We start from the raw sequence: 18,453 nt of genomic DNA, 5'->3' as shown, positions 1-18,453 counted from the left end.
TACAGCGGAGCAGAAGTGCGCACACCTGAGGAAAGACCTTGCCTTACAAAGGATGGAGCAGCACACCCCCTCGTTGTGCTAAGTCTGTTAATGACAAGAGATTAAGGGGTGGAGGAATCTCATTTTTAGTGGTGTTCCTCGTTTTTTTCTAGGGGCATTAAGTTATTTCTATTACGTAAAATGACTTGATATTTGCCCCAGCTTAGAGCTGGCGGTCTTTGGGTCTTGTACTACACCTTTTATGGGATCCCCTATGTGTCTACATTTTTTACCTTGATTCAGAAACATATATATCTAGGCACATTCTGACTAATGTAATAAAAAGCTTAACACACAATAGTAAATTTTGCGGTGATCAACAAGTGTGCTTCATAAATTAGAGTAAGTGATTAACTTGTTTTTTTCACAGTTATGTAGCCTTTAGAAGATTATTTTAGCTATTTAGCCTGGAGAAAACTATTTTGGATTCTATCTATAGAGTGAGTTTTTGACAGTTTTAAAGTTAAAACAATTATTTAAACTGCTCACTCCATGTGTTTCCTGAACTATAAATGCCAAAGTTTTGTGGCAAACATTATACTATACTATACTGTTCTATTCTATCAAATACTGTCCTGTCATATACTATACTATCCTGTCCTATACTATACTGTCCTATACTATACTATCCTGTCCTATACTATCCTGTCTTGTCCTATACTATACTATCCTGTCCTATACTATCCTGTTCTATACTATACTATACTATACTGTTCTATCCTATCCAATACTGTCCTGTCCTATACTATACTGTTCTATCCTATCCAATACTGTCCTGTCCTATACTATATTGTCCTATACTATACTATCCTGTGGTATACTATACTATCCTGTCCTATACTATCCTGTCCTATTCTATACTGTCCTGTTCTATACTATACTGTTCTATCCTATCCAATACTGTCCTGTCCTATACTATACTGTTCTATACTATCCTGTACTATACTGATCTATCCAATACTGTCCTGTCCTATACTATACTGTCCTATACTATACTATCCTGTTCTATACTAACCTGTCCTATACTATCCTGTACTATACTGATCTATCCAAAACTGTCCTGTCCTATACTATACTAGAGATGGGCGGGTCCGGTTCCCCGAGAATCGAACCCACCCGAACTTTGGGTATCCGAGTACCGAGCTGAGTAGCTCGGTACTCTCCCACCCGCTCCTAATCCAAATCGAGGCCGAACGTCATCGTGACTTCTTCGGATCTCGTGGCTCGGTTCTCGCGATACTTCAAGATTATAAATACCGGCCTCCACAGCAATCCATCGCCATTTGACAGAGGGAGAGAGCAGGGTGTAGTCACAGGCTGATTAGAGCAGGGACAGAAAATACAATATTCTTATTCCAATTGCTGTAACAAAAATCGCTAGAGAAGAGAGGAGGATAGAGGTTTATTTTATTTTTGTAATATTTGGCACTCCCCAGTGCTTTTGGGGTGTCCCCCATAATTGTGCATAAATATTTCTGGCTGTCAAAAGTCATATATGTCAGCAGTATCTACCAAATAATTTTGAATGGATTCAAAGCAGTCCACATTTGATCAGAATGAGCAACCAGGATCTGTCACCAGTCCTGATGTTAGTGTTCCCAGTACGTCATCTAGGCAAGGCAATGTCAAACTGCAGAGTGTTTCGAAATCAGTCCAAAAAACAAAATAAAAAAAAATATTTACTGTATTGAAGCAAAAAAGAAGTGTTACTGAGCAAAAGTTAAGTGCCGATAAAAAAAAATTTGCCAACATGCCATTCTACACACGCAGTGGCAAAGAGAGAATGAGGACTTTACCTTTGGCTATTAGTGGCAGATCCCAAAAAGTTACCGAGCCTACAGTTGGTGCACAACTACCAGGTACCGTCTTGAAAGGCTGCTGTTTGGGCAATTTCTCCTTAAGGGTAGAGTGTCATAGACAGAGTGACCCCAAACTGCCTTTGTCCATTTCTCTTAATATTGTACAGTCTATAACGGCTGAATTTTTTTGTATTTTCGACAAGTGCAGAGGAAACTATAGAGCCAGAAAACAAACTGCCTTTGTCCATTTCAATTAATATTGTACAGTCTATAACGGCTGAATTTTTTTGTATTTTCGACAAGTGGAGGGGGGCCTATAGAGCCAGAAACCAAACTGGCTTTGTCCATTTCAATTAATATTGTACAGTCTATAACGGCTGAATTTTTTGGTTTTTTAAACAAGTGGAGGGGGGCCTATAGAGACAGAAAGCTAACTGCCTTTTTCCATTTCTTTACATATTTAACTATAAGTGTAGGGTGTAATATACATCCAAAGACGATGGCTGCATTGCCAATATGCATAGATGGAGAGGAAGACAATCTGTTTTGTGGGTAGAATAAATGAAGGCCTACCAACGAAGAATTAAATTGTTTTTTGGATGATTTATTACCTCTACAATTAGATTACTTATCTCTAAAACAGTTGGAGCACTAAATTAGGTTATTTTAGGCCCAAAAACATTGATTTTCCAACAAAATAGCAAAACAAAATCAAAACCAAAACACGACGGTAATCCAGATCCAAAACCGAATCCAAAACCAAAACACGGGGGTCAGTAACCATCTCTATACTATACTGTCCTATACTATTCTATACTCTCCTGTCCAATACTATACTGTCCTGTCCTATACTATACCTTCCTGTCCTACACTGTCCTATACTATACTGTTCTGTCCTGTTCTATACTATCTGTCCTGTCCTATACTATACTGTCCTGTCCTATACTACAGTGTTCTGTCCTATACTACACTGTCCTGTCCTATACTGTACTATAATATACTGCACTATACTATACTATACAATACTATACTTTACTGTGCTTCGCTATCATACATTTTTGTTTAGGGTTCCCATGTGTGTCTGTTTCCCCAAGACAATCCCCCTTTTCTCCAACTGAAATCTACATTTTGCATAGTTTATTCTTTCAGACTTTAGACCTGATAATGCATGGATCTACATGTTTAAACTCTAAGAGGCTGACTAATAGGCACAAAGACTTTGTATGGATGGCTATCCAGGGGGGTCTGCCTCTCAGGACATTCATGCAATCCCGGAACCTGTGCCGATATGCCCACTGCCCCTTCTGCCTCACCAGAAGGGAAACAGCACAGTGTATTTGTTGGGACTAGCCCACTGCACAGACACTGTTGGATGCCTTGAACATGAACTTAAGGACAGTGAGCCCAGAACTTGCCTTTCATACCATTCGGTATTTTATGGATTATTTCCTGGGACCCATATCATTGGGGCAATCCAGGAGACCTGGCGCCTTATGAACTCCGTTAAGGGCACTATTTGGCTTGCCAGGAATCGCCTCATCTTGAAAAGGGAGAAGTTGACCATCCAGGACTGTCGCAGGCTGATCCACAGCCTACTAAGAGACTATAACACCATTGACAGTCCCGAGGAAGAGGAAGATGATTAATTTTCTGTCTCCCTCTTCTCCTTCCCCTATGTGTCTGTTTATTCAATAAACACTTGGGCTTGTGTCTCCCCCTTCCTTACCCCCTCCAACCAATTCCCCCATCACTGTTTGAAGTTTTGTTAACTATCTTGCCTTAATTTATACACCCTTCCCTATATTTGTGTCTGTCTCAATAAAACTTTGGTCTTCTGTGTACTGCTGTGAATCCATTTTGATAACACAGTATAATGTGACTGCAGATTTACACCAAGCCTGCCAGCTCTAGTATTTGTATTTCAGCAATGACAATTAGCAATGGAGCTCTCCTCTTTGTGTGTAACATATATAACACTGTACAATTTGACTGCAAATTCAGAAGACCAGGTCTGCCAGCCCTAGTATTTGGATTTCTTGTTTTCATGTCCAAAGGCGTGCAAAAGTACAGTCGGCTCGGCTCTGTACTCAGATCTGCTACGTTCAGGTATGTTCGGTTCTCGGGGAACCAAGCCTGAGCATCTCTACTTATCACTAGTGCTTGCAGAACTACAATTGAACAATTTGAAACCCTACATGGTGTCTAGCCGCAACTAACCAATCAGAATTGCTTTCTCATGCTCTAACCAGAGTGAAGCCACTCTGGATTGGTTATTTGCGAACAGGCCTCCTGGCCTATCAATTGCAACAGGGCTACGTCGCTAAGATGTTTTTTTTCATCTTTCCTTTGGATTACAAGAAAAAGAAGAAGAAAGTAGAGGATTCCTTTGGGATTTATTGGTGAACAAGAGATTGGGGGATATCTATTTTAATTAAAGCATTTTTTTACAGTGTCTGTGAGGTTTTTACACTATTTTCCCTTGTGGCTCTACTGGTTCCAGGAGGCCAATCAGCTTCCAACACTAAACGATCCTCAAGATAAATAATGGAAGTCATGCTTAGAAAAATGTTCAATAATGCCTGCTACATTGTGAGAACTTGTATTAATGTGCTCACTGCATTATTCTACCATCGTTCCATCCATCAGGAATGTTAGTGTCTGCATATACAGATGAATAAATAAGGAAAACAGACTGTAAATAAATACGAGAGAACCTGCGTGAGGCTGGGGGATATTTATATTTGCTGTGAAGGGAAATTGAGGAACATTGTGGACAGTTTGTATATGAATCTCAGTGTGGAGACACAACACTCTGTTTTTACTATTTATAACAAACTGCATTGTATGTATACAAAATGTGGGTGTTACACAATCCAAGTGGTTTGTTTTTAGTAATATTTAAACAGCCAGTTATAACTTTGCTTATAACTTGTCAAACCGGTACTGTACATGTCTCCTTAATGACAGAGTATAACACTCTGCACAATAGCTGTCTCGTGTTTCTCCATACATTAGACAGTCTCAGCTGCACCCGTACAGGCGGCACAAAGGAACACAGAACTTTAAGGTAAATTATTCAATATTTCTGCTGGGATAATCTGAGACAATAATATTATTATTAACAACACATGTTGTCTGCACAGAAATGACATCTTTTAATGTGTATGATCTGGAAGGTGTCCACACACCAGAGATTATAAATATAACTGCCTATCTTTCCCCTTCTCTGTAGTATTTGAGTAGATGTGTGACTGTATTTGTGATGTGATTAAGTTGCATTTATACCAGAATGGTTCTATTTGTACAGGGATCTAACCATGGCACAGTAATGACTAATGTAAATGGGATAAGAGGCAGAGATTAGTGCACAGATATAAATTTGTATTACTGGAACTGATAAAGTGATGTTTTATTCTATGGGAGTCATTTTCTAATAATTTGAAAATCTACACCCGCGGTGCCTCTTTATGGAGCTGATGCAGAATTAACCGCAACTTGGGTGTAAGTTGAAGCCAAAAAATGTGCACACAAAAAACGTATTTCAGTACATATGCTGAGTTTGTAGCACATACCGTAGGGGTACTTATACCCACATACACAGAACTAGGTGGTAAGAACAACAAACATTTTTTTTTGTCATAGGGAAAACACTTCATATAATACAGCAGATATAACCTTCCTTCTAATGTACGAAAGAAATATTTTTTTAATTACACACATAAAATCCTATATTATACAATCAATGAAGAAAACACCCAGCAGCCACAGAGGTGAAACCGGAATCAGCCAATCAGAAGCAGCTAGTGCTAGCGATTGTCATCCTCACCAGCAGGTATTCGCACCAGCCCTTAGGTGGCGTCTGCAAAGCAGGGAATGCCGCTTTATCCCATTTAATTAATCCCGTCAAGTAAAGTGAAATACATTCAGCACTGTATAAAAGTAGAAGCACTCATGGGCCTAACCCACACTTAGCAAGGAACACTCCTCCGATCGGCCAGTGCAATATTTGTAACCTCACAAACGCCGACCCCCTTAGCCTGCAAATTCATTAGAAGAAGTAGGTACATAACATCACAAAACAGTATTTGCACTGAGGGGTTACACTTTAGCAGTTCCAAAATATCACTTTAAGGATATGGGAGGGAATTGAGGATTAATGTTTATGTCTGTTTATGCAAATTATCTGCTTTCGAGCTTAATCATGTGGTCAATAATTTATTGACACCAAATTTGAATACTATTTGATTTTGGTTTGATGACACAGTTAAAACATGATAAATGCCATAATGATTCATAATGAGCTGGTTGTTGTTTTGCATATGAAATGTTGCACGCACACTGCATGTATATATGAAGCAATGTGTTGACTCCAATGCTATGTGACCTCTATTTAATATGTGGACACTGATGATTAACAAGTTTTACAATTATTGTTTCCTACATAAAATTAAATAAATGTCATCCATGAGCTTAAATGGATTATAGGCTTAGTAGCATGCCACCCATGGGTTTTAATGAAGAATGCATGTTTCTTGTAGATAGCTTCCATACTATAGTACTGATAGTAGTGTAATAATGTTATATGAAATATGAATATAATTATTATACAATATTTGTAATATGGATTCATTAGGCTTTGAGCTGTATTTGACATAGTATATCGTTGATTCTATCTATTATTAAATATGTATCTGTTTTGTGTTCTTCTAGCTGACTATGGACTTTCATTAAATCTAATGGAAATGAATGTGTTAATATTGGTACAGTCACATTTAACACAGGGTGGAGTATCGGTGGGACTTTATATGCAAGTTTATTGATTATTTGGGGTCTTATGGTTAGAGTTAGCAAACCTTCTAAAAAGAAAAAGTGGAAGTGTTGCCCATAGCAACCAATCAGATTCCAGCTATCATTTATCTAGTACATTCTATTTAGCAAATAACAGCTATTGGTCAACATTTCTATTGTTTTAGAAGGTTTGATAAATCTACCCCTTAGTGTTTGTATGTAAATGGGTTTGGGGGCACTTGTATATTTTGTATTTGATACAGAGAACTTTGTCTTTGTTTCTTACGAGTTTGTGACACTGTAGGATTCTAGTATTCAACACACTTTCTCTGATGTTACCACACAGGTATTGACTTAAGGTGTTGCAAGATAAATGTCATCCGCATCATTGTCAGTATTTGGAAATCTTTGATTTCTAGAACAAAGGAACATTGTCACAAATTGGGGGGGGCCCAGGAACATAGTTGGATATGATTATATTACTGAAAGAGTGGAAGATGCTGCCAGACACAATGAACATAACGAAACATTCTTGGGATAAATCCAGTGGGTTGAATACGCGTGGTAATAGACCTTTATCTACCATATTCTATGTTTCTGTTAAAGTCCTTAATTCATGGGAAGAAAGTTTTCTTTTCTTTATTTTCAGGCAAGATAATTACACAAAATTAAATATATAAGTCATTCAAAACACATTTATATTTTGCCATGTTTGCCAGGGCATGCTGGCACTTCTGTTCCTGCAGCAATTCTAGAGCCACAGTCCGTCTTTGCCTCTTTTAACTACAGCTCGGACTCAGATATAATATTTGCATTCATTTTAAATTAGAAGACTTAAAATAGTATATTTTCATTACTGTAGACGGTCAGAACATCACACTTTCTAATGCTGCTAAGATATTGACACAATTTAGCTCTGTGTGGATTGTGCACAGTATGTGAAGAGAGGAAAGAGCAAATCACTTAACAAGACATGATTGTGTGAGATGTGGGCTGGCATGTTGCTGGTACAAGTTCAGGCAGAGACACCCGGGATTCCTTACGTGAAGAATCTCCTCAGTCAAAAATGTTCAAATAACACAAAATTACTGCTCATGTGATGAAACTTAGTTCCACTCCTGCTTGGTTCAATAGTTGTACAATCACTGTGCTAAAATACATTTCACTAGTCTAAGAAGTCATTTTGCTCATCAGCACTTTTATCCATAGAGCAAGGGTTTAACTCAATGATATCTCACAGGGATAAGAGAAGCAACAACATTGTCTCACAACAGGATTGTGATTGGTCACTACAATGTCAAGATTGTGGTTGGTTCTCACAACCAACACCAAGGGCTATATTTACTAAACTGTGGGTTTGAAAAAGTGGAGATGCTATAGCAACCAATCAGATTTAAGATATAATTTTGTAGAATGTGCTAAACAAATGATAACTAGAATCTGATTGGTTGCTATAGGCAACATTTCTTCTTTTTCAAACCCGCAGTTTAGTAAATATACTCCCAGGGCGCTAATCTAATTATTTTGGTCTATGGATAAATGAAAAGTCATAAAAAATGCAAACAACAATATAACGTTTTTTTACCAAACATAAACCTACATTTTAGCCATACGTCATCTTTACAATACATTCTCATATATACAAATGGAACTACTATAAATTGAGCAAAGATATCTTAATAATCATGTGACTGGTTTTAAACTAACAAGTCAAAAGTTGCACGCTGACTGTCCACTTCAGATACCTTACTTTCTAAGTGTGTATTTATGTTGAGTTAAAAAAGCTTTTGCAGTTTTGCAACCAGTGTTAATCACTGGTAAGAGGAGAAAATTAATCCTTATATTGTATAGCTGAACAGAGTTAGACTGCAAGCTTTGAAAAACTCTAAGGCCCATTATTTATTTATAAGTGATAAAAAACAATGTGTCCTAGAGTAGATAATTGAAGTGCAACTATCCCAATCATTCTTTTACTGTGTTTTTCAGTGATATTTATATTCTGCAGTCCATGAAAAAAAAAACACTATTTGGACACTAATTACTATCTTGAATAATTTAATGATGGTTCCGCACTATTGTCGGCAATAATATTGGGCCGTTGACCCGATATAGCATGTAGTCTTACAATGATTTTGATGCCTGATCATATTCCATTCTGATTCAATCAGATCATCATCAGATGTATTGGTAAATCCAGTCTTTAGTTGACCACTATCGAACATCTCCATAACAAAGGGGCATTCCATGAGAAGATGAACCTGACCATTGTTTTTGTCAGAATCATTATCACGGTTCAATTTTAAATTATTTTGTTAGTAAATACCTCAAATTTAATATTCATGAAAGAAAAATAATTTTTCAGCACCATTTGGTAGAAATACATGTTGGTAGCTGCCTACTGGAGGAGTTTTGTTTCCAAATTTGACACCATTACATATATGTCAGCTGTTTATGTTCGGCGAGTTCTTAGGGAGTGTGGATGCTATTTAAAGTATTTACTTCAAGATTTATCGGAGAATTTGTTTGAAAAGACAAGGTTATGTATAGTATTTAACTTGCAAAAACAGAGTGATTTAATTGTCCTGACAGTTACAAAAAAACATACAAAAGTTTTTGTAATGAGATAATGGTCTTGAGGTTAGGTGTACAGTCGGTTAGAAGTAAGCATTTACTTAAGTTCATTACCTATAAAAATCATTCATTAAATAATATAGTTGCATTATCGGGATTTTAACTTTTTTAAACTGTCCCACCTGTGGCAAATTGAACACCAAGACTGGTGATGTTCCAGTCAAACTTTCCAAGTTCTATGAGTTGCGTTTCAAACATGTTATCCTTACATGTGAAATACCACACAATGTTTGTGTGTGTAAGTATCATGCAAACTTCATGCACATTGTCAAAGTAATCAGCAAACAGGATATGAACTTTCCCAAAGAAACAAGTCAATTGCTTGAATTTGTTTGTTGTGATACAAAAAATGAAGATTGCATGACAGGTAACTATAAAGACAGTACTACAGATCTCAGAACGTTCATTTCTGCAATGACCCAAGATGAAATACAGTCAGCGCATTGGAACCACAATCAGATCACTATATGTACTGTTTGTGCATGGCTTTCAATGGAAGAAAAACGTTCCTTTGCAATGGTCACCGATTGTCTTTCCAACTACCAGTATGCTGTATTTGCCTACTTGAATAGAATTGTAACTTCATTAAAAAATTAGTTAAATTTACTAAACATCAAGATATTTTCCGATGGGACATTAGCCCAATTTAAGAATAGATTTACAAGGTCAACCTTTGTTTTATGAAAGAAGACTTCAGTGTGGAGGGACAATGGTACTTCTTTGCCAGGCCCCATGATAAAGGGATGGTTGATGGGACAGGAGCTGTAGTAAAACGTGCTGTGTGGAGCAGAGTAAAACAGTGCAGATTTCAGGTTGAGAATTCTAAAGACTTTGTTTCAGCAGCACGATCGTCAGTGAAACATATTGAGATCATATGTATCATTTCTGAAGAAAATAAGGGACTGCTTGATTAAAGATGGTAAACTGTAATTGGTACTGGTGGGTTACAGTCACTACACTATCTACAGGGCCATGACAAACAGACTGATTGTTGGACACACTTTTCAGTCTGAGTACAAAATGTTCAAAGTTTTCAAACTGTGAATCTCCCAAGTGTACTCTGGTTCTGAACCTGAGAGTCCTGAGGACCGTACCTCCCGACTGGAAGTTAATCAGACACAGCCACCTGAAGTTGGTGATGTAACAGCAGGATCAGTTTAAAACAGCTTCCATAAAGACTGCTCACTACAGATATGCTGACAGTGCACAGAGCTGTTCAGTGAAAATAATGTTTTTGAAGGTTGTTGGGGAAAAATGGAAAATGATTCAAAACAAATGAAAATTATATTACTTGCAGTGTTACCTACACAAGTTATTAAAAAAGTGAGAGGCAAAATTTTTTTTATGAGTTTCCTGCTATTGTAGATGTGTTTGAACAGGGTTACTAGTGTAATGAACAACCAAAAAAATTATACTCAAACAATAATATTTGTAAGAAGATTAAAATGACAAAAAATGATTAGGTAGCAATAGAAGTGCACTGCTTCTGTTTCACATACATAAAATAGGTGTTACTGAGAATTATTTTGCACTGTGTCCCACCCGTGACAAAATAAAAAATCATTATTTGCATAAAACTAATACTTTTTTCTTGTATTTTTATAACATATTCTACACCAAGTTTTTACTTCACAATGGGTAAATTATAAATTGTATCCCACCTGTACATTCACAGAGATTGTATAAAATTGCTCTACGTGATAAAGTATGTCTACGTTCTGTCCCACTCGTGACACAAGTTTGAAAATCAATAACGCCGCCATACGATGCAAATAGTTACCATACCCATCTTATAATATCATGCACACTGTATGTAAGCTACCATAGTAATGTAAATATACCTTATAATAAGAGAGAGAGAGACTCTTTTAATAAGAAAGCCTCAGTGCAAGTGTCCCACTCGTGACAACAGAAGTCCCCCAAACTAACCAGTCCCAGTTATTCTGGAAGTGATTGGACAGTTCTTAACCCATTTAGTCATCTACATGTGTGGCCAAAGTGACGTTTCTGCCACTCAGCATCTGAGCCTAGCGGCAGCGTTGGCTCATGAATGACCTCCTTAAGTAAAGTCTCTACCTTGGTGTGTTTGGCAGAACTGTCCAATCACTTCTCGCATACCTGGGACCTGTTAGTGTGATCTGAAGGTGACCATACATACAGTTTGAGAGTGGTCATCTTTAGACAAGATTTATCAATACTTCCTCCAATGATCACAAACGTAGGATTATTTTAACACAACTGTACATAGGTTGCTGTGGACCAGCTAAATCAAACATACATTTGGAAAATTGTTTGATAGTCGGTTAAATAGAGTACATGTGTGGGCCAATAAACACGAGAAAAGAGGACAGCAGAGGAATAATAAAAGCCAAATACCACATATAAGTACAGTTTGTTCTTTAATTTGTTCTTTAATTATACAGCAGTAATGTAGGACAAGCTTGTAAAGCTGCCTCTATCATTCTTTTAACTGGAACACAATTATTTTACATTGGAATATATAGTGTATTTAATTGGGGCTTATTGTGACATGGTTCCCATCTAATCCCTTGCAAAGAGTTGGACATATTTCCCCGAACATTGCTAGCTGTGTCCTTTGTCTCCGTCATTACAGACTTTACAGGCCCAACCCTGCTAAAGATTAGTTTACTTAAAATATACAAATATACTTTTTTCATATGTTATTTTGGGTGTAGCAGAAAGATGAACTATAGGGACTAATATATGGATCATATTCACATTTTGCTTTTCATGTAGATTTTACTATCAATTAGGGCAGAACAGGGCTGGTAGAACAATTACACTAAGAAACTGGATATTTCAATCATGTTTTGCACACTGTGATATTGGGCTAGATATTCTCCCACTCTGTGCCACCCTTTCTGTGTTAGCCCTTACCCCTAGGAAATAAGCTCTCATGAGTAGGTCTCTCTTGTTCATGTTCTCCTTCTACCATTGCACCTTCTGTTCAGTTCTCTGCACCTCTTTGCCTGCACGCCCCCTGAGCCCAGTTATTCGAGCCCATGATCCTGAGCACATGCCTGCCTGTATTACTTATCACTTATGCTCACTGTCTAGTTAATGACTTGATCTGTTAACAAATAGCCTACATGTCTTTCTAGAATTATGTATAGTGTAATTTTTATTATATTATTATTGTAGATTTGTAGATTTGTAAGGCGCCACAGGGGTCATCAGCGCTGTACAGTAGGGAAAACAGGACATACATGAAACAGGAGCAAGGTAGAGAAAATAAATGCAGATGTGAAAACAAAAGGTATTAAAGGCCCTACTCATAAGAGAGCTTATATTGTAAGTGGAAGAGGGCACAGCTGAGACAAGAGGAGTGAGTGTGGATCCGAATGAAGATTGTGACAGCTATGCAGGTACATTGGTGTGGGTATTATCATCGGGGATAAGACAAGCTCTAACAATGAGATGGGTTATCAGAGAGCATCTAAAGATTTGAAGGTTGTGGGAAAGGAATTCCACAGGTGGGTAGTAGCACGGGAGAAGTCTTTTAGGTGGGAATGAGAGATGGTTACAAGAAATGAGACAAGGCGCAGGTCAGAGGTAGATCTAACAGGGCAAAAAGGAGAGAATTCTGATATGAGATTTAAGATGTATGAAGGGTGGTGTTGTTGAGGGCTTTGTAGGTAAGAGTGAGTGAATTGGATTATTAAAGACACAGGGAGCCAGTGAAGGGATTTGCAAAGTGGTACAGCAGATGTGGAGCGGTGAGAGAAAATGATCAAATATATAACGATATTATGTATCTTTCAATGCCATTTATGTATTGTAGGTAGCCGTTACTGTGTGCTCTGTTCACCCCCTGTTGCATGGCACTGACCATTAGCAGGATATTATAAATATAATATAACAATGATAACTTTGTCTTCCTATGTCAGGCACTAATAGTTGCATTAAAATCTCAAGTGAGCACTGAAATCATGTCCGATGAATTTGGTCTCTACATCACTATTTGATAGATAGATAGATAGATAGATAGATAGATAGATAGATAGATAGATAGATAGAAATAAATGATGATTTATGGTATATATACTTTATCATTTCTATTATATTATGTAGTGCTATATTTATTATTTTTTGTTTCTTTTAACAATTCTTATCTATTTGTTGTTACAGGCCCCTGAACTAAATGAAGACTCTGAAAACAAAGTAGCCTTTAATGAAGACCTCGGTGCTGAGCAGTGTACATTTGAATTTGGGTCTTTCAGTCAAGATCAAGATGAAGATTATTTTGAAACTAGGTCGTACTTCAGTGAAAGTCCCACGGAATTAAAAAGCGAAGTGTTTGAAAGTATCTCGGACATTGATTCGGTTTCTAGTGACACCACAGATGATTTGAGCAGAAGATCAGACTGTATTTTTCTAGAAAAGGAGGAATCTGCGCTTTCATGTTTTCCTAAAATCCAGGACAATATTCATTTAAACAACACATATTTCTCAAACGAAACTCTGTCCCGCCAAGATCAGACAGAGCCTTCTAGCTGTTTACATACAAAACTCTTTTTATATCAGCAAAATCTTACATCTGAGCTGAACAAACTGGATGCAGATGATAACGACAAGGAGCCAACTGTACATAAACATTTATATACTTCAGATTTAAACCCAAGTGACGATAGAGAGAATAATAATACATCCTACAATGGACGGCAACATGTTGTGACAACAGGAACAATAAAACATAGAGGTTTGGAGAGTTGCGTAGAAGTGAGGAGGGGAATACAAACAGGAGTCAGTGCCATATCCCAGTCTGAAGGCTGCCTGTCCTGTGCAAGATCAGATATTTCTAGAATTGCCGGTATAAATAAATATCACCAAAGTCTGCCTAATATTCATTTAGAAATACCTACTTACAGCAGTGGAAATGCACATTTCAACAATAGTACAAGTAAAGGACATATAAACACAATTGTAAAGCCTCTCTCTAAAGAAAGTCTTAATTCGGAAATAATTTCTGCTTGTCTAGATCAGCATAATGGAATTTTAATGAGGACATCATCAGTAATAGAAAATCAAGAGTATGAGGATAACATTGATCAGATCCATTCCTCAGAAGACTGGAATCTCACCTCTCAGCAACATTGGGAACAAAACGCAACAGTTCATAGTGACGAAACAGACCAACGACAGCACTGCCAATCACATGCTGAGGATGGTGCAGAAGTAGTTTGCGGAACATCAGAAAAAATATTTGTGGTTGTATCAAACTCGACACTGGCATATTGTAATAATTCAGAAGCATTGACAAAGCCAACTGTGCCTCAACACCACCCACAAGAATTACCAAACTGTACAGAAAATAATGGTGATATCACAGTAAATCATGTAAATGTCAAAGAGTCCAGCACATTACATCAGGATCCGAACCGCTGTGCTACCACTAGTGATTCCCCTAGCAAACCTGCTCTTATTATAATATCCATTCAGCAAACAGGAGCTCAGGAAACACGGAACAAGTCCAACAATGTCCATGCTATAGAAGAACAATGCAGAGAGATTTGTCCTAATCAAACAAACAGTTCTTCTGATAAAAATACAATAATCACTCAGGAGTCTCCCATTACAATTTCCACTGGTGATTTAGACACAGATATACTGAAACATAAACATGTAGTCAACACAAATAACAATACGGAGGAGAAGATCTCCACTGAAGGAAACACAGATATGAAAGGCTCACTTGAAATGAATGAAGATAATGTGGCCATTGAAACAAACCAGGATAAACAAGGTCCTCAACTGTGGAATGAGGTGTTTGATGGACAATATATGCAAAACGATTGTATGGAAGTAAATAATACTCTGGTTTCTGAGCCAAAAGAGTCACCTATGAAATGTGATTTAGATGAAAAATCCATTGGGAATATTATGGTTTTGCCAAATTCTGTTCCACTTTTGGATGATATCCAAAGTGAAGAAAGCACCGATAGCTCAGACAATGAAAAATTTAGTTTCTCAGATGATGATGATTATCAGAAAGAATGTGAAGGTTTGAACCAGACTGAAGATACAACAGAAGACATCTTGGGCATTATACAAGACTACGTTCCTGACGGAGCAACAACCAGCATGGACATATGTGTGATGGGAATGGATGACCGAAGCACCTGTAGTAGCAATAATAGCATTGAAAGTGAATGTAATGATAAACAATGTGAAGAAGGAGACACAAATAAAATTTTAAGTCTTGGATCTTCAGAATTGTCCCCTATTTCTGAGATAACGACAGACGACAACAACCAAGACAAAACCGAAAGTAGCACAGATGTAGAGGACAAAGATGAGAGTACAGCAAGAAAATATAATACAGATAGCAAATGCTCACATTCCCTTAATCCTCCTATAAATACTAGGCTGATAGCAAATTTATGTAAGGACGAACAGTCTTCAGATATCTCAGACGATGAGCTATTCGAAAATGGTTTCCTATACAACAGAAGCATGAGAAAGGCTTCAGGGTCTGGGAGAATTGACCTGGACAATTTTATCAGACTTAGATGTAGTGTTTCAAATGTAAATATGTCTGATACATCCAAGACATCAAACAACGAAGATCTACCCAAAAGCCAATCCGAAAGTAATGATATCAAAAGCAGTAAAAGTGCAGAGAGCAAACGACTAAAAGAGAGGTTGTCCTGGGCTCATAAGTCCTTCTCAAGTCTATTTGATTTTAAAAATCTAGAAAAAGAAAATGCAGCTCAACAAGCAGAAAGTGTTGCTAAAGAAGAAAAGAAAAAGGTCAGAGAACATCAAATGTCATGGAGAGCACTGCGAAAAAGCAAGGAAAGTGAGTCACTGAAAAGGCTTAGCGTGATAAGTTTATCGACACATGTTATAAGTCAAAACAAGCCAAGGAAATTTTCTAAAGAAAATTCATCAGTGGCTCCAAACTTGCTTAGTGGCTCCTCAGCAGAAGTGAAAGATGAGAACTGTGCAGAATTGAATCATGGCATCCATAGGACAACTAGTTCTCCAAATCCTGCAACTGATGATGCTGATTTAAGAAATTCCCCTAACTGTGGTGCAAATGCAAAGACTTTATCTGATCAGTCTATTAATTGTTCAGCGTTTAATGAAAAAGACCAACCTTTAGTGGTTAAACAATCATGCACTACATCTCATATGATCACATTCTCGAATTCTGATCTGAATTTCATGCCTTGTCGGCCCATGAGCCCAAAACCACAAAGCCAATGGCCAAGCTATCAAAGGAAAAGTTTGCGCAATTCCAGGGCCAGTGCCACCTCCATGACCTCTCTAGGTAACTGTTCTCCACTAGAGGACTCAGCAGATACATCGATGATATTTAAACCATGGACAACAAATTCTTCAGATAACGAGTGCCTGAAGGAGGATAGTGGCATCAGCAGCCAATCCCAAGCTAGCCTACATACTGCTTCTTCAACTAGTGATATACTACGAGATGAAGTAAGTGCTGTACATTCATTTATTTTATGTAATTTTTACTATGTTTTGTTTAGAATATTTTAGCAGGTAATAATTCCCATTATCATAACCAACTATTACAAATTACCTGATGGCGCACCTGGTTATTCCAGATCATCACATAAATATGTTCAGGGTCAGGGAGGAAAAGGGAGCTTGTTTTACCAAACTTCTTAAAGAAAATATATATATTTAACTTTATTTGCAACTAGAAAGCCATGTCAGCCACAACAGACACATATGAATGGCCCAGGCTATTTGGTTGCATTAAAATTGATACAATGCAAATATGCATCTAAAATAATTGCAATAGAGCCATGTATTTCACATGTATCTGATTGTAAATAGCTCCTTTGGCAACCGTATTATAGTGTAGGTAATTTTTATCACAAATTTAAAGAGGATCCCAAAGGAAAATTTCTAATATGGTTCACTTGCTAAAGATTTACTTTGAAATTGTATTTTGAATGTCCATTTTCAGCACTTTGTAATGTGGTATTGGTTTGCTAAAAATCACCCCTGAAGACATTTTCGATTGTTTGAAGTCGTCTTTTGCATTGTAAACTGCATAATGGCAGTTAATGTCTGATCTGTATATTAGCTACCAGCAGGTGGCACTAGAAGTCAATTTTTTCAATGGAAAAACTTGTAGGAGAGAACAAGAGTTATGGTTTGTCGAACTTATATTGATGGTTTCCTGTACCAGTTGTTTTTCATATGGTCCTAAACACCTTAATGGTCCAACAAACATTTCAATGTCTACAATTTCCTTATTTTCTGGGTCTATTTTTTTTGTATTGCTATAACGGTACAGCTGGGGAGGTTTACACATGGACAGTACAAGTTATTCTAAAGATTGAAATAATTCTGTTAATGTTAACAATGAGAAGTGATGTTTTACTAATCACCATTTTACCAATCAATGTATTATACATGAAACGGGAATACCTAAATATTTTTACATGTTATCCAAATTTATAATAAAAAGCAATGTTTTTTAACCTTTGATCATGTTTACAAGAATCACAGCCTTCAGTGCTCATACAGGAGTTTCGGAAGTTTTCAGGACCATGTCTAAAATCTACTAAAGGACTTTTAAAAATGCCATCCACATTACCCCTGTACTGCCCACCTTACTAAATTGTTTAGCAGAGCTCCTCATAGTAAATATAGGGCAAAACCTGATGATCATGTCTGTATATATATGGCAAAATCACTGAAAAGCAGTAATAATTTCCCTTTTTCCCTTTCTGTATTTTGGGACTTTCTGGATAATGATTTTTTTTGGACAAGAAATCACATACCTATACTTATTATTATATCTGATTACACTTTATAAATGATGACAGGTACTGGATGATTTATACTATAGGGGGAGTTCAATAAGTGCAGATTGCCTCTTAAATGGTCGGGAAGACACTCCGTGGCGATGTAACATTGCAGATTTTTCCTTGCACCTCTATGGGGTGCAAGGAGATATCCGTGATGTTGAGGAAGCGTAGTACTGGATATGTGCACAGCCGTGATGTTCATCAGCACATTGCACACAACTGAATACCCCCCTATGTCTTGCGATCCAGAATTTTCTAAATCAGCAGAGGCTTCCAGAAGGCAGAGTGATGTAATAGTCATGTTTCTACTAAACTCCTGTCACTATCCCAAAAATCCATCAACATCCCAGTATTTTAACATCAAACCAGCGCTTTGGGATCCTGTC

General features: G+C 37.3%; 1 protein-coding gene across 1 annotated transcript in view; it reads left to right on the top strand.

Moving 5' to 3' along the window:
• The window catches only part of ARHGEF4 (Rho guanine nucleotide exchange factor 4), a 196,390-nt gene that overhangs the window by 106,151 nt on the left and 71,786 nt on the right, over positions 1 to 18,453 (top strand). The window contains exon 2 of the mRNA XM_075201702.1: positions 13,407 to 16,718. Within this exon, the coding sequence (XP_075057803.1) occupies positions 13,407 to 16,718 (3,312 nt within the window). The remainder of the gene's footprint in view (positions 1 to 13,406; positions 16,719 to 18,453) is intronic.

The sequence above is a fragment of the Mixophyes fleayi genome, chromosome 3, assembly GCF_038048845.1.
Source record: "Mixophyes fleayi isolate aMixFle1 chromosome 3, aMixFle1.hap1, whole genome shotgun sequence".
NCBI lineage: Eukaryota > Metazoa > Chordata > Amphibia > Anura > Limnodynastidae > Mixophyes > Mixophyes fleayi.
Note: the sequence above shows the minus strand (reverse complement) of the source record. Positions and strands in the feature narration are given on the sequence as shown.